The sequence below is a fragment of the Diceros bicornis genome, chromosome 18, assembly GCF_020826845.1.
Source record: "Diceros bicornis minor isolate mBicDic1 chromosome 18, mDicBic1.mat.cur, whole genome shotgun sequence".
Lineage (NCBI taxonomy): Eukaryota > Metazoa > Chordata > Mammalia > Perissodactyla > Rhinocerotidae > Diceros > Diceros bicornis.
This window is the reverse complement of record NC_080757.1, coordinates 29,112,205-29,138,042: the sequence shown is the minus strand read 5'-3', so window position 1 is coordinate 29,138,042 and position 25,838 is coordinate 29,112,205. Positions and strand designations below refer to the sequence as shown.

Below are 25,838 nucleotides of genomic sequence, written 5' to 3'. Positions count from 1 at the left end.
CATATTTACTAAGTTGAACCACGTAAAATCATCAGTACTTGATTATTTTGACCTATAAAATGGCAATTTCATATGGTTCAACCCGATGCATAGAATTTACAGAGAAGGACATGGGCTGTGTATTGGGTTTGGAATGGGAGGTGAAGAGTATCTACCTTGGAATTCCATCCTACAGGCCTTATTTCCCAAAGCCAAGAGGACCCCGCTATGAGTTGGTTGTATTTATATGTCAGTCCTTGCACACAGGTTAGGGGCAATGTTAAACCCAGCTCCAAGCCCTGTTCAGGCTGCCTGTCTCCCACTTCTTAGCTTTACCTGATGGCTCTTCTCTGAATGACCCCCAGTGCTTTCTTCAGAGGCTTGAGTGAAAGGTTTCCAGCCACAGTCACTTCTTTTCCTGGACCTTTTGCCAAAATGTCCCCCTTGAAAGTCTCTCATTGTTCTTGAAGGACTTGCTAAGGTTGAGCAATTGCCACCAGTGTCTGGCTGCTGGTCCCCTGGCAAGTGCATGACGGGAGGAATATAGCTTAAAGCTGGGGGGCCCAGGGCTGAAGGCAAGTCATAGATGTTTGCAAACTCTCTTGAAGAAGCCCACAAAGACTTGTGCTCCTCCTGCTCTTTCTGTATCATCTCAAGCTTATCTATTTTCTGTTGGGTATTCCTCAGCAAATCGGCATTCTGGTGCATTAATATCTGTGAAATCTTTAGATTCAGTACACACTTACTGATGTACTCCTCAGTCATGGACCTGTTGCTCACATTGCCCTTGGCTTCTCTGGCTGGCTCAGGTAGGCTGAGTGAATTAAGTGAACCATTTTGCCAGTCCCAGTCCTCAAAGGAGACCTCTGTGTCAGCTTCTGAAGAGCTCTCATCCTCATCGCAAAAACAGCATGCCTCTCTCTCCATCTTTTCCAACTCTTCTTCCATGGACTTCAGTTCATCTACCTGGTTTGGTCTAGCTCCCTCAAAAGATGAACCAGCTCCTGGGGGCTCTTCCTCTTTGTCATCTCCCATGTCCAGGCAGCTTGAGTAGATTTCATTGATTTCGAAGCTGTAGAGGCTCGCCTGACCTGGGCTGGGGCTCCTGGCCTCTTCTACCACAGAACAAGCAGGAGAAGCAGTGTCTTGGTTCTGAGTCTCCGTGGCCATCAGACTTGGATCTGGGACATGAGGATCCAGTGCTGCTTTCTCGGCAGGAGAAGAGTGACCCCTTGGCAAATGAAGCTGACTGCCTGTTGAAAAGAGTAGCGACAGGCACCTGATTAAAGTGATCACATGCAGCAGCTAAGCAGCCTTGGCTTGAGTGGCATGAGAATGCAGAAAGAAACTTTTTTTTTCCCACTCCCTTCCCAGGTGTCGAAGACTACCAGATATACTCACAGAGGGTATTTCTAACCTAGGCGAAAGTTCCCATTTTGACGTGGGTTGAAGTAGAAAATTTGGGAGGGATCAAATTCTGGGGGAAATGTTCTAAGCCTAAGTTATAGTATGTTCAAAACATGCATAACTGTCAGGACACGCAAATTACAGACCCCTGAATCTTAAGGATTAAATTCATAGCTTTCTTTACACACAAAAAGGCTTCAATATTCATGTCAGTTAACGTTACGCTCTTGGTGAGCATCTGATAGAAGTAACGGAGACGCTGTCCAAGGAGCTATTGCATCACGGGAGGGACTTGTCAGCGCCGTTGATTCTGATTCCTAGCAACCCCATGTAGAGCAGAGCAGAACCCTGCCCGGTCTTTTCATGCCATCCTCTCACCTTTCAGCGCTATATCAGACAATGCTCCACTGCTATTCATAGAGTTTTCATGGCCAAGTTTTTGGAAGTGGGTGGCCAGGTCTTTCTTCCTACTCTGTCTAGTCTGGAATCTCCGCTGAAACCTGTCCACCATGGGTGACCCTGCTGGTATTTGAAATACCGGTGGCATAGTTTTTAGCATCACAGAAACAGGCAGCTGCCACAATATGACAACTGACAGACAATGGTGTGGTTCCCTGACCGGGAAACAAACCTAGGCCATGGCGGTGACAGCGCTGAATCTTAACCACTAGACCACCAGGGCTGGCCCTCCATGGAAGAGATAATACCTCAAAAAATAATGCCAGGACTGAACACTCACCACCCCTGGTTGATGGTATACAGAGAGAGAGAACGAGAACAGGGACAGAGGAGCCAAAGTAATGAGAGCTTGGAGGACCATTCTGGAGGCCTCCAGCCCTGTCCAAAGAGAATCAGAGAGAATGGTCACTTGGCTGGAATCGAAAGGCCTGGGTTCTAGCTCCATAACAAGCCTAGAATCCTGAGCAAGCCACCTCTCTCAACCTTAGTTTTCTCATCTGGAATATGAGGGCATTAAGTCAGATGACTGCAAGGTTCTTTCCAGCTCTGAATTCTAAGGTTTCCCCGAGTATACTTAAAAAGCAGTAAGGCTATGGGAAAAAGTTTGGAATGAAACACCAAAATGTTAACAAATTATTTCTAAGTGGCAGAATTAAAATGGTAAGTAATTTCCTTCTTTGTACTGTTTCCAGTTTTCTATAATGAGCAGATAATAGTTTTAAAGTAAAAAAATCATCATTTTTATTTGTGAAACAATTAGATAAATTCCTAAAAGTAATCATGCTAGAAATAAACTGGTTGTTTTTTTTTAAGTAAGACTTATTTAGGTTGGAATTGTTTTCTTATACTGAGAGGCAGAAAGAATAAAACTAAAAATGCGCTCTCTAGATAGACCTGCTGATATTTAAAAATAAATGATATAGTCTAAGGTTAAAAAAATTCAAACAGTAAAAAATGTACAAAATTACCAATAAAACAGAGCCCCCCCCAAAAAAACCCCCAAAGTAACCACACTACAGTTGTTACTTTTTTCCTAGTTAAAAAAAAAAAATGGAAAGAATTGTTTCAAAATAAACCTCTCCATTCCCCATTTGAGATCGGCCTGGGTACATTAGCTTGAAAAGCTACCCAGGTGAGCCCAGTATGCTCCCCTCAGGTCCACGCTCACGTGAATAACCAGCAAATGATTTCAAAGTAAAAGGGTCTCTATGGACAGCTAATCTTTGACAAAGGAGCCAAGAACATACAATGGAGAAAAGAAAGTCTCTTCAACAAATGGTGTTGGGAAAACTGGATAGCCATATGCAAAAAAATGAAAGTAGACCCTTACCTTACACCATACACAAAAATTAACTCCAAATGGATTAAAGACTTGAATGTAAGACCTGAAACTATGAAACTTCTAGAAGAAAACATAGGCAGTACGCTCTTCGACATCAGTCTTAGCAACATCTTCTCAAACACCACTTCTGACCGGGCAAGAGAAACAATAGAAAAAATAAACAAATGGGACTACATCAAACTAAAAAGCTTCTGCACAGCAAAGGAAACCATCAACAAAACGAAAAGACAACCTAACAATTGGGAGAAGATATTTGCAAACCATACTTCTGATAAGGGCTTAATCTCCAAAATATATAAAGAACTCATGCATCTTACCAACAAAAAAACTACCAACCCAATTAAAAAATGGGCAAAGGACCTGAACAGACATTTCTCCAAAGAAGATATACAGATGGCCAACAGACACATGAAAAGATGTTCAAAATCATTAACTATCAGGGAAATGCAAATCAAAACTACAATGAGATATCACCTCACGCCCGTCAGAATGGCTATAATTAGCAAGACAGGAAACAACATGTGTCGGAGAGGATGTGGAGAGAAGGGAACTCTCATACACTGCTGGTGAGAGTGCAAACTGGTGCAGCCACTATGGAAAACAGTATGGAGATTCCTCAAAAAATCAAGGATAGAACTACCATATGATCCAGCCATCCCACTGCTGGGTATTTATCCAAAGAACTTGAAAACACCAATTTGTAAAGGTACATGCACCCATGTGTTCATTGCAGCGTTATTCACAATAGCCAAGACTTGGAAGCAACCTAAGTGCCCATCAAGGGACGAATGGATAAAGAAGCTGTGGTATATATACACAATGGAATACTACTCAGCCATAAGAAACGATGAAATCCAGCCATTTGTCACATCATGGATGGACATTGAGGGTATAATGCAAAGTGAAATAAGTCAGAGGGAGAAGGTCAAATACCGCATGATTTCCTTCATTAAGTAGTAGATAATAACAACAATAAACAAACACATAGGGACAGAGATTGGATTGGTGGTTACCAGAGGGGAAGGGGGGAGGGAGGAGGGTGAAAGGGATAATTCAGTACATGTGTGTGGTGATGGGTTGTAATTAGTATTTTGGTGGTGAACATGATGTAATCTATGCAGAGGTAGAAGTACAATGATGTACACCTGAAATTTTTACAATGTTATAAACCAATGTTACTGCAATAAACAAAAAATTAAAAAAAAAAAATCATCATTTTTATTTGTGAAACAATTAGATAAATTCCTAAAAGTAATCATGCTAGAAATAAACTGGTTGTTACTGCTTAGATCTGGATCCAACCAAGGCGTAAATGGAGCCCAAAAAGTTGAACTTATTTTTTTAAGCATCTTGACTTTTCCCTAAGGCATCCATCTTTTCCCAGTATAAGTTATGGGTATAGTCTGAAGGAGCTGATTAATTGCAGCTGTTGATTCTCAGCACACATTCACGTCAAAACCTGTGGGTTAAGGCCGTACCCATTTCCTTCAGCTCTTTTATTTCCAAATCAGGGGTCTCTTTTGGATGTTCTGAAGTCAGTCCTAGATAGACATTGACATCAGGATGGAGTTCATATCTCTGCACCCTGGGGGTCTCGGTTGGCTGAGTTCTCTGGGCTCCGATAAAATCCTGTAACAAGGGTAATATTGTCAAGGACATATATGCAATCATCTGACTGTCACTGGTGTTTCAGAAACAGATCTAGGTATCAAACTCCTTCTTACTCCTGTTGGGCAGACTAACTGAAGTCCTAATTAGCTAATTCACTGTTATCACCAATACTTAAAAGGTAGTAACAGTAACTGCCATTCACTGAATCGCACTATGTGCCTACAAGGTGCCCCCACTATGTGTGGACCCTCCCCAGCCTCCCTCCTCAATGCCCTGCTGCCCTCACCAAGTTAGGCAGTTAGACTTTTCTCAGGAACACAGAGAGGGTGTAATGAAATCAGGATTTCTGAAACTTCTTACAACTTGGTCTCGAACTCCCTACTCCCCTGGGATGGATAAGCAGAAATAAACTCCTGACAACTTCAGGGCTTACCTTTAAGTCATTCTTCAGAATATACCGGATATCTTGAAGGTTCACAGTTCGGTCTTTCTGCTTGACCTGGATGCCTGACTTAACAATATCATAATAAGGTTTCGGAAGTCTGACATCAGCTTCTAAATACTTTCCCAAGACTATGGCGTCTTTAATAACTGAGCCATCTAAGCCATTCCAAGGTATGTTATCTGTTAAGGAAAAAGTCATAAGAAGGAGTGACGTTAAATAATCAGATGAAATTGGGTAACCTTAGTCAAGTCACTCAACCTCTTTAAACATTAACTTCTCTCTGTAGAAAAACTACCTGGAAGCCCAATAACAAATAAGAAGCTACTTTACCCATTTACCAGGGAAATCCCTGCCACAGAGACAGATAAAAGCAGAATCAGAATCACGTATACATGGACTCCCCACTGGCAGACCTGGGGACCACAAGGGAATGCTTCATGGGGTCAGGCTGGGTCGCCCAAAGGATTCATCTCATGGAAGGTGTGATTTTGCCTCTGAGACTGTAAACACTGCTAAATGGAGGCTGACTCTCACTTACCTGCTTAGAGAACGTGGTTTTACTGCGTATGTATGTGTGTGTGTGTCCCCCTCTCTTGAAGGATTCCTGCTGTCTTCAGATATGTGACCATTTCCTTCACATTAGAGCCCTGCATGTTTGGAAGAGCTTCTATTTCTTTCAAGTGACATTGCTTATATATACACTGGAACCTGGGTGTGTTTTATTTCATGGTTTACTTCTCAGAGGCCAGGCTTTTCCCCTCATTTACAAGTTCTTAAGGGGCACCTCACAGAGACCTCTAAGCATTGACAGTAATCTTTAGTTTAAAATCTTTGCTTGGATTAAATGCGTTACTACTGACAAGCTAATAGGTGGGCTTTGCTGAGTCTTAAAGAACAGGTTAAAAGAGAAAGATTTCCAGGAGATCAATCTTATATCTTCCATAAGCACAAAGAAGTTTCCTTGAAGAAATCTCATAAAACTAACTAACTGTTCGGGGGGGGGGGGGGGCCAAAAAATCCAACCTAAGAATTGGGACTTTGGTCACCGTCAACGTGCTCTTTGATCTACCTGTTAAAATCTCCTGTATGATCATAGAAAAGCTGTAGATGTCCGATTTCACTGTGGCTGCCTTCTGTAAGATCACCTCCGGAGCAGCCCAGTTGTACAGCTGGGTGGGGAGGGGCACTCGAGTCAGGTCCCTGTGGACACCTCCATCCTGGCTACAGAAGGAAACACAAGGTAGGGTTCATGTTTTAAAGGATAATTGTGATCACCTCTCAGCACGTTTGTGAACCATTTGCCTCTGCAGACTGGCAACCTCCTTGAACTTCTAGAAATCCAGCTAGAACCTGAGCTAACCCATGCTGCCAACTGTTCCAACACCTGCAATTCCTTACCGTTCCTACCTGAGTGGCCCTGCCCACCCTCCTACCTGATCTGGCCGCTCTCTCCTCACTCACTCCACCCAAGTCGCAGGGGCCCTTCTTTCAGTTTCTCCAACATGCCAGGCACATCACCACTTCAGCTCTCTGCACTGGTGGCTTCTTCTGCATGGCACGCTCTGCCCACAGATCCTAGTACAACTAGCTGCTTCTTGTAATTAAGGTGTTAGCTCAAAAATCACCTCCTCAGAGCGGCGTTCCCCGACCACTTAATCTAAAGTAGTCCCGTTTTACTGGCTTCAGAGCACTTATTACCTGAATTTCTTGTTCATTTATTTATTGTTTATTATCTGTCTCCCCTCCACTAGAATCAGCTCCCTGAGGGCAGGCACCTTATCTGTCTTTTATATCACCATATCTCTAAATTTATACCAGGGCCTCAATGCTTACTTTTTTTTTTTTTGTGAGGAAGATCAGCCCTGAGCTAACATCCGTGCTAATCCTCCTCTTTTTGCTGAGGAAGACTGGCTCTGAGCTAACATCTATTGCCAATCCTCCTCGTTTTTTTTTCCCCCAAAGCCCCAGTAGATAGTTGTATGTCATAGTTGCACATCCTTCTAGTTGCTGTATGTGGGACGCGGCCTCAGCATGGCCAGAGAAGTGGTGCGTCGGTACACGCCCGGGATCCGAACCTGGGCCGCCAGCAGCGGAGCACGCACACTTAACCGCTACGCCACGGCGCTGGCCCTCAATGCTTACTTTTGAATAAGTAAATGTAAGACTCTTTCAAGACTGTCCCCTCAGGCCCCACTTGCTTTATCAAAGCTTTCTGGGACTCCTCCAACTCCTCACAATTGCTTCTTGTGAACTCTGCCCTCTTGGGAATGAGCCTCTCAGTTTAGCACTCAAAGGTTCACTGATTTGCCTGAATAACTCAACTTCCCAACCTGACTCCTTGAGAACTAAATCAGAGTGTCCTAAATGTCTTCTGGGCCAGCAAGAATCCTCAGGGCGGGGCTGGCCCGGTGGCGCAGCGTGCGCGTGCTCCACTACGGCAGCCCGAGGGTTCGCTGGTTGGGATCCCAGGCACGCACCGACGCACGGCTCATCAAGCCATGCTGTGGTGGCGTCCCATATAAGGTAGAGGACGATGGGCACGGATGTTAGCCCAGGACCGATCTTCCTTGGCAAAAAGAAGAGGATTGGCATCGGATGTTAGCTCAAGACTGGTCTTCCTCACAAAAAAAAAAAAGAACCCTCAGGGCGAGGTCAGCACTAACTTCTGCCCACAGCTGTCAAGAGTATCAAATGAGATCACGTGTTTGGAAACACTCTGTGAGCCAAAAAGCACCATGCAAGTAAGGAATTAATATGAACATTATGGTAGGCATTTAGTAAAGACTTGATGACTGCAAGTTTTTAAAAAGCAAGTGACCAGAAGTTCTTTGTCAAAGGATAGATTTTAGAGGATGGGGGCTGGCCCCGTGGCTTAGTGGTTAAGTGCGGGTGCTCTGCTACTGGCAGCCCGGGTTCGGATGCCGGGCGTGCACCGACGTACTGCTTCTCGGGCCATGCTGAGGCCGCGTCCCACGTACAGCAACCAGAAGGATGTGCAGCTTTGACCTACAACAATCTACTGGGGCTTTGGGGGAAAAATAAATAAATAAAAATTTTAAAAAAAATTTTTTTTTTTTAGAGGATGGGATGGGCTTCTTAGACTTTGAGCAAACTTCCCTAAATAATATTTCTTCCAGCAGAGTTTTTGATAGATGGCAGTGAACTCAGGAAGCCACGAAGTTTTAAAAGCTGGTATTGACTTTTTAGTTGTATTGCTGAATAGGTATGTGTGGCCTAGAGTGGTGTGAACAGCGTAGATACACATGCAAATATTATATTAGTATCACAAGAAAAGCAATGGCATGTTTTATTGTCAGAAATACATTCTGAGGCTCTTCACATGCTGCAGGGTGATTCTCTAAGGGAAACACTCACCTACCTTATCAGGCCTCTCAGGCTGTCTAAGGCTCTGGCAGGGACAAGTCACTTACAACCAGAATTTATATCCTTTCTCTCTTACTTCCACTCACCTTCCTCTCTTATGATCCCTCTTCCTTCTCTGTTAAAGCTGGTTGGGTTGGGAGGGGCAGCTTCTTTTCTGGCTGTCATTCTAGGGCAGTTATTTTTCTGGGCTTCAGCTTTGACATCATTAAAGTTAGATTTGACTATGGTTACGTCAGACCACTTCCAAGGTCAACTTGAGCTCTCAAGATTCCATTAAGAAGGAGTTGAAGAATAGGAGAAGCTGCTGTATCATTTTTACACCAAGAGATGGAGTGCTACCCTTGACAATGACACTCAACAAACCGACCTACCCAAATACAGTGTTACCAAAAATAAACGTGGAATTGAAAGCTATTTGGGATTCTTGGATAATCAACTCATGTTATCAGCTGTCAAAGAAGGGAATGCTGTTATGACTGCAACTGCCTGCTGATGGACATTGCTGCCTGAAGTTCCATTCTGAGGTCAACAAGCCCAAAAGAGAACTCACACCTTCCTACCCAGTTACCTCCCAGCCCCTGACTTGACCAGTGTGTGGACCCCAGAAGCTCAGTGCATCTCACATCTTTCTCTTCTCTTTTGGTTCCTTGGTCACTACCAGGCCCTGCCCTGTCACCTCCTAGCTCGTCTTCCTATCCTCAACTTCCAATCCACCCTGCTTCCATAGCCAGGAAACAGCCTCTATCAGCCTCTATCATTCTAGCCACAGACAGGTAACTTCAGACCATCACTTCACCTCTCTGGGCCTCAGTTTCTTCATCTATAAAATGACAGGGTTGGACTGGGTCATCTCCAAAGCTCCATTTCACTCTAGGATTCACATTTCTGTTGGAGAACTGAAGCAGAAGAAACTGTTATACCTTCTCAACATTAGATGGCACTCTATCGCCAGCAAATAGCTTGGATTCTCTCACAGGCTTCCTGAAATGCCTTTGTTGTTATCAACAGCAAAAATGTCCAAACCCCTTAGCTTCCACTGCTTCAGAACACATAGCCAAAGTGGTCAACCCTGTTATGAACCATTTCAAGTTCCCCTAGACTGAGCCATTCACTCAACAAACGTTTACTGAGCACTTACTATGTGGCAGGCCCTCAGCTGGGTACTGAAGATGAACAAGCCATGGTCCCTGTCCTCTCAGAGCTCGCCATCTGGTGGGGCAGACACACCTGACTGCGGAGGAGTGGAATACGCAAAGTGCTGCAGGGAGGAGGACTTCAGTATAGGTTTCACGGGGTGTGACTGGAGACTGCACCTGAAGTGATTTTAAAAGGATAAACAGGCGAGTGCCAAGTAGTCCAGATGCCAGGAGAAGCACTGTGAAATGGCACGGGCTCAAAGTGGCTTCAGACAGCCAGGCAGGGAAGTGATGAGGTTGGCACTGTGCGCAGAGCCCTACCTTGGAAGGCTTCTATACCCTGTAAAGTACCTGCACTTAATCTTGCAGGCCACAGGGAGCTGCTGAAAGGTTTTACCTGGGATTGAAAATGGACTAGATCTGAGGCTAAGAAGCTCACTTGGTGATAGTTGTCTGGCCTCCACAGGTTCCCACATGGAAAACTGCAACAGCTCCAGTCATACCCTAACTGCTCCCCTGCCTCTCTCTCGTCCCATCACAGGCCCTCCTCCACAGGCCAGAGCAAGAGGGATCTTCTTAACCTGTAAATCATCCACAACACCATCCTGCTCAAAAAAACCCTTCCACAGCATCCCAGTGTTCTAAGGATAAAATTCAAACTCTTCACCAAGGCCCACAAGGGCAAGCACAATCTGGTCCCTGCTCTCCTCTCCAGGTAGAGGAACAGGGGCACATGAGGTCAGGGAGGTGAGTCTTTCTGTTTCATTCATTTGAAAAATACATGCTGAGCATCCACTGTGTGAAGGCCTGTTCTAGGCATTTCAGAAATGGCAGTGGATAAAACAGAAATCCCTACCTTCCTAAAGCTTTTCACATAGTGAGTAAAGTAAATTACGAGTATGTGAGAAGCAAAGACCTGCTGAGAGATTTGGAAACAAAGCCTCAATGACAGTGATTGGTGGGTGGGTGGGCACAAGGGTAAGCGGGGGTAAGCAAGCCTAAGCAAGGGGTCTGCCAGTGGCTGAGGTCTCACAGCAGAGCAGAGCGAACACCGGGCCAAAGGCTCAGAACTGGGGATGGCAGTGAGGAAGCACAGGGGAGATCCTCTGCTTCCTAGAGTCTAGGGGCAGGAGATGGCAGTCAGCTCCCAACTATCAGGAGGATTTTGATTCCTGCCAAACAGGAAACGAAGCCCATCCACCAACCCCTGAATGAGGGCATTGTTTTTATGACTGTCTACCTCAGTGCACTGAGCCCCCTGAAGGCAAGGAAGGCCCTTTGCACCCACCCAGCCCAGTGCCTGGCCCTGCCATAGGAGGTGTGATGACTGTAAGGTTCATCAGCACCCATCGTCTTCTCTCTCCTTCCAGGATGCAGGACTACAGCACGTTTCCCAGCCTCCCGGCAGTGAGAAGGTGGGCTCTGGCCATTGCAAAGTGGGAAGCACTGACAGAACCACTTCAGGCTGGCCCCTAAACCCCACCGTGTGCCCCTCCATGCTCTCTCTTGCTCACTGACCAGCAATGCAGAGAACACACTGAGGGACTAAGGCCTGGGGGACAGCAGAGCCACAGATGGGAGGAACTCGGAACACAGAGTATCCCCCTCCAACACACACATTAGACTGCAATGTGAGTGAGAAACACACCCCGGTTGCGTTAAGCCACTGAAAATTTCGGAGTGAATAGTTAGAGCATTTATACAGATTGGCTAATCTGGGTTCTTGCTTATTAAATGTTTATTTCCACAGCAGAAGAAACTTCCCCAAAGTCAGTCTAACCTTAGCAGACAGGGCAAGAGATTTGGGAAACCTCTTCTCCCACTGGTGGACAGTTCAGCCCACCAATGAGGAGGAGTCCCACCCAGATCAGATTTCCTCTCTACAGTAAAGGACCCCTAGGGAGACCTTCTATGGAAGTCATGATGGAGGTTGCACCCACCTTTCCATCATGTATTCCAGGTTGGTCAGCCTTGCTTCCCCTGTAGAGACGATGTGGATGGCGTAGGAGCTGAGGGAGCGGTGGATAAAGCCCCGGGAATGCAGGTATCTCAGGGCGTCAGAGATCTGGAGCAGCAGATGCACGATCACCTCCATGTGCAGCACAGGGAACTGGGAGCGCTGCAAGCAAGAGATACACCAGCCAGGAATGAGAGGACCTGAGTCCCGTGGCACTGCAGGATGCTTTGCAGTTTCTAAAGTTTTCTCAATTGATCCTCACACCTACCTAATATCTCCTTTTTACAGACGGGGAACCTAAAGCTCAGGGAGGGTAAGTTACTGACCTAAGATCCCACTGATCCAGGCCTCTGGCTCCAAACCTGGGCTCCTTTCCCTCAGCTGAGCTGCTTCATACCATAAAAAATAAGGAGAATAGGTGACATCAGCACCACGGTTGTTCCCTTAGTCCTTCTCCTTTAAGTTGCAACTAAATGGACATTCATTAACCAGCAGAGGATTCTCTCCACAGCACAACAGGACATCTAAGAGATCCACGCAGCGATACATCTGAAGGTGGGTGGACTGGATCTCCGGGAGGCAATGGAACTAGGTGAGTGCACCCCTACCCCTCATCGGTGGCAGCAAGCCAGGTCCTGGATCCTCACGCAGTGGCCAGCGCGACTGTCAGAGGAGGAGAGGACAGCCTGGCCTGCGTGAACGCTTTCGCAGTTGCAGCCCAGCCCATGGGAGTGCCCATCATGCTGCAGTGGCTGTGCCAGTGGGAATGCTCTACACCAAGTGGTAGCAGCTCAGCCCCTGCAAAGGCACCTGCTCGCTGAGCACAGTGCAGGCAAGAAGGTGCCTCACCTACTCAGAAGGCACCCCTACCTGGAACCCACCGAGTGGCAGGCTCAGCCCATGTGGGCACCCCTCCCACCTAGCGCTCAGCAGCTCAGCAAGTCCCCTGCCAAGCACAGAGGCCTGGCCTGCGGTGCCCGACCTGTCCACCCAGTGTAGACACCCTGTCCGTGTGAGTGCCACGTGAAGAGCAGCTGCAGCCAGCCTGGGCAAACACAGAGTAGCCCTACCCACAAAAATTCGGGCAGATAGGGCGGGACCAGAAAACACAGCTCCTGCCCCCGCTAGCAGTGGCAGGTGGAATCTGAAACCTAATACTACCACAAATGTGCCAGCAAAGGATCACTTCGTCAAACACCATGAACTATACTAACATTTCAAGGCAGAGGGAAAAGACAAGTCTCCAGGACCCAATACTGAACTCAAATAAATTTACGACCTATATGACAGAGAACTCAAAATAGTTACCATAAAGAAACTCAATGAGTTACAAGAAAACTCAGAAAGACAGTTCATTGAACTCAGGAATAAAAGCAAGGAGCAGAAGGAATACTTCACCAAAGAGATTGAAACTCTAAAAAAAAAAAAAAGAAAAAAAAAAACAAATTCTGGATATGAAGAACACAATTAGTGAGATAAAAAATAATCTAGAATCCATAAAAAACAGAGCTGACGTTATGGAGGGCAGAATTAGTAATTTAGAAGATAGAAATATAGAAATGCTTCAGGTAGAGGAGGAGAGAGAACTAAGATTTTTTTTAAATGAAGAAATTCTTCAAGAAATATCCAACTCAATTAGGAAAAGCAACATAAGGATTATAGGTACTCAGATTATAAGTTTATAACCTATAGGATTATAGGTTTCAGAGGAAAACGAGAGGGAGAAACGTGCAGAGAGCTTCTTCAAAGAAATAATAGCTAAGAACTTTCCAAACCTGGGGAAAAAACTGGACTTACAAGTACATGAAAAGCCAATAGAATTCCTAATACATCAATAAAAAAGACCTACTCCAAGGCATATACTATTTTTTTTTTTCGTGAGGAAGACCAGCCCTGAGCTAACATCCAGTGCCAATCCTCCTCTTTTTTGCTGAGGAAGATTGGCCCTGGGCTAAAATCCGTGCCCATCTTCCTCTACTTTATATGGGACGCCATCACAGCACAGCTTGACAGGTGGTGCATCACTGTGCACCCGGGATCCAAACCTGCGAACCCCAGGCCGCCGCAGCAGAGCACGTGCATTTAACCACTGCGCCACCGGGCCGGCCCCGCATATACTACTAAAACTGGCAAAAGACGGGCTGGCCCCGTGGCTTAGCGGTTAAGTGCGCGCGCTCTGCTACTGGCGGCCCGGGTTCAGATCCCGGGCGCACACCGATGCACCACTTCTCTGGCGATGCTGAGGCCGCATCCCACATACAGCAACTAGAAGAATGCACAACTGTGACATACAACTATCTACTGGGACTTTGGGGAAAAAAAAAAAGGAGGAGGATTAGCAATAGATGTTAGCTCAGAGCCGGTCTTCCTCAGCATAAGAGGAGGATTAGCATGGATGTTAGCTCAGGGCTGATCTTCCTCACAAAAAAAAAAAAAAAACTGGTAAAAGTCAATGACAAAGAAAAAATATTAAGGGCAGCAAGGCAGAAGAAAATAACCTACAAAGGAACCCCTATCAGGTTTTCAGTGGATTTCTCAGCAGAAACCTTACAGGCTAGGAGAGAATGGAATGATTTATTCAAAATATTGAAAGACAAAAACTTTCAACCAAGAATACTCTATCCAGCAAAACTATCCTTCAGACATGATGGAGAAATAAAAGCTTTCTCAGATAAACAAAAGCTGAAGGAGTTCATCGCCACTAGACCTCCCTTACAAGAAATGATGAAGGAAGCCCTCCTACCTGTAACGAAAAGGCAAAGGTTTACAAAACCTGGAGCAAGAAGATAAATAGACAGATAGAATCAGAAAATTTCAGGGGCTGGCCCCATGGCATAGCAGTTAAGTCCACGCGCTCCACTGCTGGCGGTCCGGGTTCGGATCCTGGGCGCGCACCAATGCACCACTTGTCAGGCCATGCTGTGGCAGCATCCCACATAAAGTGGAGGAAGATTGGCAAAGAGAGGAGGACTGGCAGATGTTAGCTCAGGGCTGATCTTCCTCAACAAAAAGAAAAATTCAGCTCTATATAAGAATAGGTCAGTAAACACTTAATTATAACATAAAGGACAAAAGGAAGTAAAGCATCAAAAATGACTATAAATACCTCAATTTAATCACAAACTCACAACACAGAAAAGAACAATTTGTGACAACAATAACTCAGAAGGGGAAGAGGAGAGGGATGGAACCTGCTTAGGCTAACAGAGGTTAGAGGCTATCAGAAAATGGACTATTTATCTATGGGATCTTTTACACAAACCTCTTGGTAACCACAAAACAAAAAATCAGAGCAGAGTTACAAAGCATAAATAAAGAGAAATTTGACAAAAGCATCACAGAAAACCACCAAACTGAAATGGCAGACAGAAACACAAGGAAAAAGAAACAATGGAACTACAGAACAAAAGAAAACAAAAGACAAAATGGCAGTATTAAGCCCTTATTTATCAATAATCATTCTAAATGTAAATGGATTGAATTCACCAATCAAAAGACAAAGATTTGCTGGATGGATTAAAACAAGACCCAACAACAAGCTGCCTCACGGAAACACATCTCAGAGTTGCTGGATAGATTAAAACAAGACCCAACAATAAGCTGCCTCACGGAAACACATCTCAGCTCTAAAGACAAACATAGGCTCAGAGTGAAGGGATGGAAAACGATACTCCAAGCAAATGGCAGACAAAAGAAATCAGGTGTTGCCATACTTGTATCAGACAAAGCAGATTTCAAGATTAAAAAAAACAATGAGAGACAAAGAGGGACAGTATATAATGCTAAAAGGGACATTCCAGCAAGAGGACATAACACTTATGAATATATATGTACCTAACACAGGAGCACCAAAGTATATAAAGCAACTGTTAGCAGACTTAAAGGGAGAAATTGACAGTAACACAATAATAGTAGGGGACCTTAACACCCCACTTAAATCAATGGACAGGGGCCAGCCCCGTGGCTTAGCGGTTAAGTGCGTGCGCTCCGCTGCTGGCGGCCCGGGTTCGGATCCCGGGCGAGCACCGACGCACCGCTTGTCCGGCCATCCTGAGGCCGTGTCCCACATACAGCAACTAGAAGGATGTGCAGCTATGACATACAACTATCTACTGGGGCTTTGGGGGGAAAAAAATGAATAAATAAAAATTATAAAAAAAAAAAAATCAACAGACAGATCATCCAGACAGTCAATAAGGAAACAGTGGCCTTAAATGAAACACTAGACCAGATGGACTTAATAGATATAATATAGAACATTCCATCCAAAACCAGCAGAATACACATTCTTCTCAAGTGCACATGGAACAGTCTCGAAGACAGACCATATGTTGGGAAACAAGGTAAGCCTTAATAAATTTAAGAAGACTGAAATCATATCAAGTATCTTTTCCAACTACAATGCTATGCAACTAGAAATCAACTACAAGAAAAAGGCTGGGAAAGTCACAAATATGTGGACACTAAAACAACATGCTACTGAACAACCACTGGATCAATGAAGAAATCAAAGGAGAAATCAAAAAAAAACTGGAGACAAATGAAAATGAAAACACAACATACCAACTCTTATGGAATGCAGCAAAAGCAGTGTTAAGAGGGAAATTTATAGCAATACAGGTCTACCACAACAAAGAAGTAAAATCTCAAATAAATAATCAAACTACACCTAACAGAATCAGAAAAAAACGAACAAAGCCCAAAGTCAGCAAGAGGAAGGAAATAATAAAAATTAGCACAGAAATAAACGAAATAAAGACTAAAAAAAAACAATAGAAAGGATCAATGCAACTAAGAGCTAGTTCTTTGAGAAGATAAACAAAATTGACAAACTCTTAGCCAGATTCACTAAGAAAAGAAAAGGCTCAAACAAATAAAATTAAAAACAAAAGAGGAGAAATTGCAACAGATACCACAGAAAAACAAAGGATTATAAAAGAATACTATGAAAAACTATATGCCAACAAATTAGACAACCTAGAAGAAATTGATAAATTCTTAGGCTCAAACAACCTCCCAAAACTGAATCAAGAAGAAATAGAGACTCTGAATAGACCAATCACAAGTAAAGAGATTGAAACAGTAATCAAAGACCTCCCAAAAAACAAAAGTCCAGGACTAGATGGCCTCTCTACCAAACATTCAAAGATTTAATATCTATCCTTCTCAAACTATCCCCACAAATTAAAGAAGATGGAACGCTTCCTAACTCACTCTATGAGGCCAACATTACCCTAATACCAAAACCAGACAAGGACAACACAAAGAAGGAAAATTACAGGCCAATATCACTGATGAACACAGATGCAAAAATCATCAACAAAATATTGGCAAATTGATACAGCAATACATTAAAAGGATCATACACCATAATCAAGTGGGATTTATACCAGGGATGCAGGGATGGTTCAACATCTGCAAATCAATGTGATACACCACATTAACAAAATGAGGAATAAAAATCACATGATCATCTCAATAGTTGTAGACAAAGCGCTTGACACAATTCAACACCCATTTATGATAAAAACTCTCAATCAAATGAGTATAGAAGAAAAGTACCTCAACATAATAAAGGCCATATACGACAAACTCACAGCCAACATCATACTTAAGAGTGAAAAACTGAAAGCCATCCCTCTGAGAACAGGAAGAAGACAAGGGTGCCCACTCGCGCTACTCCTATTCAACACAGTACTGGAGGTTCTGGACAGAGCAATTAGGCAAGAAAAAGAAATAAAAGGTATCCAAATTGGAAAGGAAGAAGTGAAACTCTGTTTGTGGACAACAGGATTCTATATATAGAAAACCCTAAAGAATCCACCAGAAAGCTATTAGAAATAATCAACAACTACAGCAAAGTTGCAGGGTACAAAACCAACTTATAAAAATGAGTTGCATTTCTATACACTAATAACAAACTAGCAGACAGAGAAGTTAAGAATACAATCCCGGGCGGGCCCCGTGGCTTAGTGGTTAAGTGTGCGTGCTCCTCTACTGGCGGCCCGGGTTCGGATCCCGGGCGCGCACCGACGCACCGCTTCTCTGGCCATGCTGAAGCCGCATCCCACATACAGCAACTAGAAGGATGTGCAACTATGTCATACAACTATCTACTGGGGCTTTGGGGAAAAAAAAAAGGAGGAGGATTGGCAATAGAAGTTAGCTCAGAGCCAGTCTTCCTCAGCAAAAAGAGAAGGATTAGCATGGATGTTAGCTCAGGGCTGATCTTCCTCATATAAAAAAAAAAAAAGAATACAATCCCACTTACAATCACAACAACAACAAAAAAATATCTAGGAACAAATTTAACCAAGGAGGTGAAAGACCTATACATTGAAAACTATAAGACATTATTGAGAGAAACTTAAGAAGACAGAGAGAAATGGAAAGATATTCCATGCTCATGGATTGGAAGAATAAACATAGTTAAAATGTGCATATTACCTAAAGCAATCTACAGATTCAATGCAATCCCAGTCAGAATCCCAATGACGTTCTTCACGGAAATAGAACAAAGAATCCTAAAATTTATATGGAACAACAAAAGACCCAGAATAGCCAAAGCAATCCTGAGAAAAAAGAAGAAAGCTGGAGACATCACAATCTCTGACTTCAAAATATTCTACAAAGCTATAGTAATCAACACAGCATGGTACTGGCACAGAAACAGACACAAAGATCAATGGAACAGAACTGAAAGCCTAGAAATAAAACCACACACCTGTGGACAGCTAATCCTCGACAAAGGAGCCAAGAACATACAATGGAGAAACGAAAGTCTCTTCAATAAGCGGTGTTGGGAAAACTGGACAGCCTTACGCAAAAGAATGAAAGTAGACTATCTGCTTTCACCATTCACAAAAGTTAACTCAAAATGGATTAAAGATTTGAATGTAAGATCTGAAACCATAAAACTCGTAGAAGAAAATATAGGCAGTACACTCTTTAACGTGGGTCTTAACAGCATCTTTTCAAATACCATGTCTACTCAGTCACGGGAAACAAAAGAAAAAATAAATAAATGAGACTACATCAGACTAAAAAGCTTCTACACAGCAAAGGAAACCATCAACAAAACGAAAAGATAAGCCACCAACTGGGAGAAAATATTTGCAAATCATATATCCGACAAGGGGTTAATTTCCAAAATATACAAAGAACTCATACAATTCAACAATAAAAAAACAAACAACCCAATCAAAAAATAGTCAGAGGATATGAACAGACATTTTTCCAAAGAAGATATACAGATGCCCAACAGGCACATGAAAAGATGTTCAACATCACTAATTATTAGGGAAATGCAAATCAAAAATACAATAAGATATCACCTTACACCTGTCAGAAAGGGTATAACTACCAAGACAAAAAATAAAAAATATTGGCGAGTGGGGCCGGCCCGGTGGCGCAAGGGGTTAAGTGCGCGGGCTCTGCTGCGGCGGCCCGGGGTTCGCAGGTTCGGATCCTGGGCGCGCACTGACGCACTGCTTGTTAAGCCATGCTGTGGCGGCATCCCATATAAAGTAGACGCAGATGGGCATGGATGTTAGCCCAGGGCCAGTCTTCCTCAGCAAAAAAAAAGAGGAGGATTGGCAGATGTTAGCTCAGGGCGGATCTTCCTCACACAAAAAAAAAAATTTCAAAAAAAAAAATGTTGGCGAGGATGTGGATAAAAGGGAACCCTCATACCCTGCTGGTGGGAATGCAAACTGTTGCAGCCACTATGGAAAACAGTATGGAGATTTCTCGAAAAATTAAAAATAAAAATACCATATGATCCAGCTATTCCACTACTGTGTATTTATCCAAAGAACATGAAATCAACAATACAAAGAGATTTATACACCTCTATTTTCATTGCAGCATTATTCACAATAGCCAAGACATGGAAGCAACCCAAGTGCCCATCAACTGATGACTGGATAAAGAAGAAGTGGTATATATACACAATGGAATACTACTCAGTCATGAAAAAAAGACAAAATTGTGGCATCTGCAACAACATGGATGGACCCTGCAACTATTATGTTAAGCGAAATAAGCCAGACAGAGAAAGACAAACACCGTATGATTTCACTCATATGTGGAAGATAAACTAACACGTGGATAGAGAGAACAGATTAGTAGTTACCAGAGGGGAAGAGTGTGAAGGGGTGGGCAAAAGGAGTCAAGGGGCGTATATGTATGGTGATGGATAAAAGTTAGACTATTGATGGTGAGTACAATGCAGTCTCTACAGAAACTGATATATAATAATGTACACCTGAAATTACACAATGTTATAAACCAATATGACCTCAATAAAATAACTGAAAAAAAAAAGAGAGGAAGTTCTCAAGGCCTGGTATGTGCATCTAGGGTTGGCCCACCACAACCACCAATGAACCTTGCTCTGCAGCCCCCATCCAAGCCTGTGCTGCTGGGAGAACCTGGAAGCTTAAAGCACCAATCCAGTCCTTACCCCAGTCAGATGACCTAGAAAGTTCACCCTACAAGGACAGAAATTCCATACCAACATACCTGGCTGATTAAAGTCATGATGGGTCTGTCCCCAGAGAAATAGCATTTTAAGGTAATGCCCTCATCAAAGGAGAGAAGTGGGGGGAGGGAAGAAAAACCAGAACACTAATAGGAGGTCTTCAGGCAGCACGGATGGCTAGCCATCTGTGGGAAGGGCCCTTCCTGGATGGTCTCTTCTCACTCCTGCCCAGGGTCATCAGAACAAAGTCACAGAGAAAGAAAAACAAATGCTTCAGAACCTCTCCAAAGCCACATCTCAACCCAAAACACATTTCCCAGGGAGTCTGTGGGCCAGGGAAGATACCCTCAAAAGGAAATCTGAAAAGTAAGTAAGAGGGGACTGATAAAAGCTTGCATATAAACAAACCTCTCTCTACAGCAAAGGCCCTGAAGGGCACAAGTGAGAACACAGGGAAACAAGGCCAGTGGCTGTCCCGATTAGTTAGCTAGAAATGGGTCTGTGTGTTTTCTGGGTCTGCTGTGCTCTTACATGTCTGATAAAGAAGCAGGACTGATAATTATAAAACCACACTAGCTCCAAACAGGTGCTTATCAGCTTTAAATGGTGCATTATATAGCCCCCATAAGGTAAAGAATTAAGAGATTTATCTTCCATGCATGTACAAATGGGAACTCCACTGGGGCAGGAAGAAGTGGGGAGAGCAGCAAGGGAAAATCCACGGAAACAGCCATTTACCTGTTCATGGAGGACACCGAACAGTGTGCCGACAGTGATGCGCTCGTACACGAGGCGGGTCTTTTCCAGGTCCTGGGACAGGCACACAGCCATCAGCTGCAGCAGGTGGGGGTGCCGCAGCTTGCTGCAAAAGAAAATCAGCTTCAGATGAGGCAGAAGGAAGGAAGACATGATGAAAAAATGGGTGCTTTCCTTTCTTCTAGGCCCCTTGAATACATTCTAAACAAATATCATTTGCACACAATGTCTTTCTAAGAAAACAGGATGAGGTAGGATTGGGTGGGGTGGGGTGGGGTGGGAATAAGATCTATCTGTTGGTAGAATCTGTGGCCTCCCACTAATCAGACCCCAAGGGCTTAGAATCATCAATGACAATGTCACTAAGAGCTACTGAGCAAGGCACTTTACATACATTATCTCAATCCTAACAACCACTTGCAAGAAAGTATCATTATACTCATTTTAGACAGGAGGAAACCAAGGTCAGGGAGATGTCAGGAACTTGCCCAAGGTCACACCCCTCTCAGTTTCATGTCAAAGTCCACACTGTGTCTATGAGTCCTTCCAGTCCCTTTAGGAAGGTTTGACCAAAAGGAAGGGTCTGGCCTCTGACACACCGCCTACAGGAGTTGGGTAGCCTTCTCAGGAACCTGGGTCCATTCTAAGGTCTCAGCAGCCCTAGTGTGAAACCATGAATCAGACTCCTGCCCCAGCAAGAGCTGCAGGACTAACCCTGGAGCCACAGGAAACCTAAGACCCATGGGCACATCCTCAATGGCAGAGACACGGCTCTCATGCACAGCCATGCTCTATGAAGACAGGACAGCACATGCTGTCCTGCATGGGCACAGGGCCAATATATGGGGCAGGCATTGGGGGCTGTTGCAGGAGAGCCAGTAGGGTCTGGAGGCAGGACTATCAGAGACATGGGTTTGGGGAGTCAATCAGCTAAGAGAATTGAGCCCCTCCACCACCACCACCCTCACCCCTCAGGTTATTCATTAATTCCTCTCTCTCTTTTGGCAGCCATTGGAAGTTAACATCAACCGATTCCAACAGTCAGAAAACGCTGAGTGCGAGGGAGGTTGGTCTCTACACCCCAGGGACAGTCTTGCATAGCCCTGAACCTGGGTCTGTAAAGAGAGTTGGACATGAAATGCCCTTGGACCTCCTCACCTGCTGTGCTCCTGCTCGGCAATTAACAAGTCAGCCAGCCGCAGCCTGCTGCAGTGCCGGTGGGTGGGGAGATTCAGCTCCTTCACTGTGACCCTGCTCCCGTTCCACACCAGGCTACAAGGGCAGGAGAGAGTACAAGCAGAAGGGGGTGAGCAGCCACTTCTTCAGTAAGCAGCTCTCCAGCCAGAGATCAGATAAGTGGCATTTACACAGAATCTGTCAAACCCCTGGGCACCACTGTGTCCTCCCTCTCCCCACCCCGAGGTCCTAAAGCACCCTGGGGAACTTAGGTACAGGTGGCAGGAAGTCACTGAAGGATTTAAGGGAGGGAGTGACTAGATCAGGTCTGTATTTTATTTTTGCTGAGGAAGATTCGCCCTGAGCTAACATCCATTGCCAATCCTCCTCGTTTTTTTTTGCTTGAGGAAGATGAGCCCTGAGCTAACATCTGTGCCAACCTTCCTCTATTTTTTTGTATGTGGGACACCGCCACAGCATGGCTGGTGAGTGGAGTAGGTCCTCGCCCGGGATCCGAACCCACAAACCTGGGCCACTGAGGCAGAATGTGCAGATCTTTAACCACTCAGCCACAGGGCTGGGCCCCTGGGTCTGTATTTTAGAAAGACAATGGTATCAGCAGTGTGGGGAATGGTAGGGAGCGATAGTCCCGAGAATGGGAGGCCAGCTAGGAGGCCAGTCTGGGTGAGGAACAGCGATGACTTGGGCAAAGGTCACGGCAGTAGACAGAGAGGAGGGAACCCAACAAGAAATCTGTGACATGGGCAGGAAAACAAGGTGCATATCTGCAGGGGACAGAGGGCCTTGTGAGTCTGGCAGAGGCCTTTTTAGAAGGGTGTTTCTTCTAAGCAAGGAAGAAGCATCCAGGTTCAAGGAAGCCACGACACATCGGCCAGGAAAACAACCGTGACCTTGCAGGAGGCAGGTCTCTGGGGACTGAGAACACCTCAGGGACTCTGGTCACAGCCAAACCTGTTACTACCGCCTCTGCTGCACTTGGCTAGTGAGAGCCGCGGCTGATGCCTGTTCTGGCTTCTACAGGGGCCTCAATACCCTTTGGCCTGTATCAGAGGCCAGACAGTCACACTATGCCGCCTCTAACTCTCTAGACAGCAAGGTTAAAACACTGTCTTTAGTAAACTTTCAGAGCAGTCATTCTCAACAGTCATTTGGCAATGACTGTAGACATTTTGGTTGTCACAAGCACAACTGTGGGGGAGTGGTGGGCACTCGGGACTCCTACTGGCATCTAGTGAGTGGAGACCAGGGACGCTCCTAAACATCCCACAATGCACAGAACAGCAACAACAAAGGATATCTGGCCCTGGTGTCCATGTTCTTCAGTGTTTCCTTGTGTTTGGGGGAGACTCTCCACACATAAGGAAGTCACACAAAGCCCACTCTTTCCTTGGGACTAAGTCAGACCTCCCATGGCCAGCTTCTGCTCACTTGATCATGACCATGTAGGGGCCACTGAAGAAAGAGAAGGTGGGCTCATCATCAGCTTGAATCACCTCCTTTTCTCCAATGACTGGAAGAGATCCTAGACAGGCCAGCTGCGTCCCCCCTGTGAGATAAAACTGAAAGCAAAGCACAGCTTCAAATTGTGGGGAGAAAAGAGGAAAAGTAAAATACCTCCAGAATCTTATCAGCCAGCTAAAAATAATGATAGCAGCTATTTTCCAATTTGCTGAATACTCCTATGCACTGGAGATTATGCTTTAATTTATATTATCTTTTATATTCCTAGACACGCTGCAAGCTTGTAATATTCTTTCCCTTTTCCTAGTGAGGAAACTGAGGCTCATGAAGAGAGGTCAGACGCCTGCCTGAAGTACCAGGCTGGGGCTCAGGGCCCAGGCCTGTGTGCAGCCAAAGCCGACACTCCCTCTCCTCCCACCCTCACCCCACCCCAGGCTGCCTCAGCCCAACCAAGAGACTCAGGGGTGGGGCCTGAGCTGTTGGCAAGCATCACCCAGCCACCCAGCAATGTTTCCCAACTGTCTCTTTCTTTGATGAGCAGAACCAAGTACCAAAAGATACTATTTTCCCTTAGAACATTTCTCAGTTTAAAATCTTGAGTCTTAAAGGCATTCCAACAACGCTCATAAACCTGTGGGAGGGCAAGGTGAATCACAAGCAAGACCCACGGAGTCAGCACAGTTATCTGCCTCTTTCAAGGAGAACATCCAGGAGAACATATGTGGGGCCTTTACTGGGAATTAAAGGATGATTTTCTAAACTCCCTGAATCTAGCCCAAGGTCATTCAAGAGAACTCTCCAGGGTTTTCACCATTTGCCAGCCAGGACAGGAAAACTAAGAGGTACTTGTCCTGCAAAAGGGGTAAAGGAGGAAAAAACACTTAGGAGAGAAGAGGAAGGAGGAGCTGGACAAAGTCATGGGAGATGGGGCCGGAGCTGGGCCGGCTGATTCTCCAGTTAGTCCTGCAAACACCGGCTGTCAGTGGCAACCTCTTACCTTCCCAAAGCCAAAGCTGTAGATATTTTGGGCAGAAACGACTCCAGCTTTAAGCAGTCGGTTAGGAGAGCCATTAGCGTTGCTAGAAATATTTAAAAGAGGTAAAAAAAAGTAAGGATTAACCACCCACATCCATAGGAACAATGCTGAGCCAAGTTTTCAGAACATGTAGTTGATTTTCTCTCTACTACCTGACTATCATGGAACTACAAATGATATAATTGCCAGCCTCTGAGAGGGCCCCGGTGATTCCCACCACCTGGTGTTAGGCCTGTGTAGCCCCTCAAAGGTCAGAGAGGGCTGACCTGTTAACCCAATAGGACTGCAGAAATGACGGAGCGGTGTGATTTCCAAGGCTGGATCCACAGGGCTTCTGGCCGGATCTCTCTTGGATCACTTGCTCTGGGGCAGGCCAGCTGCCATGTTGTGAGGACACTCCAGCAGCCCAACAGGGAGGCCTAACACCCAGCACCAATTTGCCAGCTACGTGAGTAAGTCATCTCAGAACTGGATCCTTCAGCCCCAGTCAAGCCTTCAGATGACTGCAGCCTCAGCTGACATCTTGACTGCAACTTCATGAGAAACCCTGAGCCAGAACCACCCAGCTAAGCCATTCTCCAATTCCTGACACACAGAAATTGTGTGAGATACAAATGTTTATGCTAAGTTTGGGGGTGATTCATTATGCAGCGATAGATAATTACTGATGGTCAAAGTTGGAAAGAATCATAAAGCATATCTTGTCCAACTTTCTCATTTTACAGATGGGAAAAAGGGAGCCAAAAAAGGGAAATCTGTTGGCCTGGGGTCACAGAGCTGTAGCAGGAACTAGGCTTGGGCCCCGTTAGTAGGAACTCGGTCTGCCAAGATCCAAACACTGGCAGGAGAGGAGGTGGGAGAGATGGGAGAAGCTAGACCATGCAGGGCCTCCAAGGCCAGATGAGGGATTTGAAAGTTCATCCTAATAGCCAAGGAGAAGGCCCTAAAGGATTTCTAGCAGAGAGCCGCACAATTCGATTTCCATTTTTAGAAGGTCACTCTAGATGCTGAGTAAAGAACCAAGACCAGCAAGAGTGGCAGCAGAGAGAGCAGTTAGGAATAACTAGTCCTCAAGGAAACCATTAATTCATCTCGCCTGAGAAGCCAGCAGCATCAGAGGAAAACCCGGACTCAAGGTGCATGGAAGGACAAGAAGGAGAAGCCTATGAGAGTGTGATGAGTCTAG

At 45.0% G+C, this 25,838-nt stretch overlaps 1 protein-coding gene across 8 annotated transcripts in view; it reads right to left on the bottom strand.

The window, feature by feature from the left end:
* Positions 1-25,838, bottom strand: part of TEX14 (testis expressed 14, intercellular bridge forming factor) — a 129,282-nt gene that overhangs the window by 33,744 nt on the left and 69,700 nt on the right. For all 8 annotated transcript variants that reach the window (XM_058560561.1, XM_058560563.1, XM_058560556.1 and 5 more), the window contains 9 exons: positions 24,614-24,695; positions 23,584-23,714; positions 22,117-22,230; positions 20,941-21,064; positions 11,704-11,882; positions 6,313-6,464; positions 5,232-5,422; positions 4,666-4,816; positions 316-1,232 (listed from right to left, as the gene is read on the bottom strand). In XM_058560561.1, coding sequence (XP_058416544.1) covers positions 316-1,232; positions 4,666-4,816; positions 5,232-5,422; positions 6,313-6,464; positions 11,704-11,882; positions 20,941-21,064; positions 22,117-22,230; positions 23,584-23,714; positions 24,614-24,695 — 2,041 coding nt within the window. The remainder of the gene's footprint in view (positions 1-315; positions 1,233-4,665; positions 4,817-5,231; positions 5,423-6,312; positions 6,465-11,703; positions 11,883-20,940; positions 21,065-22,116; positions 22,231-23,583; positions 23,715-24,613; positions 24,696-25,838) is intronic.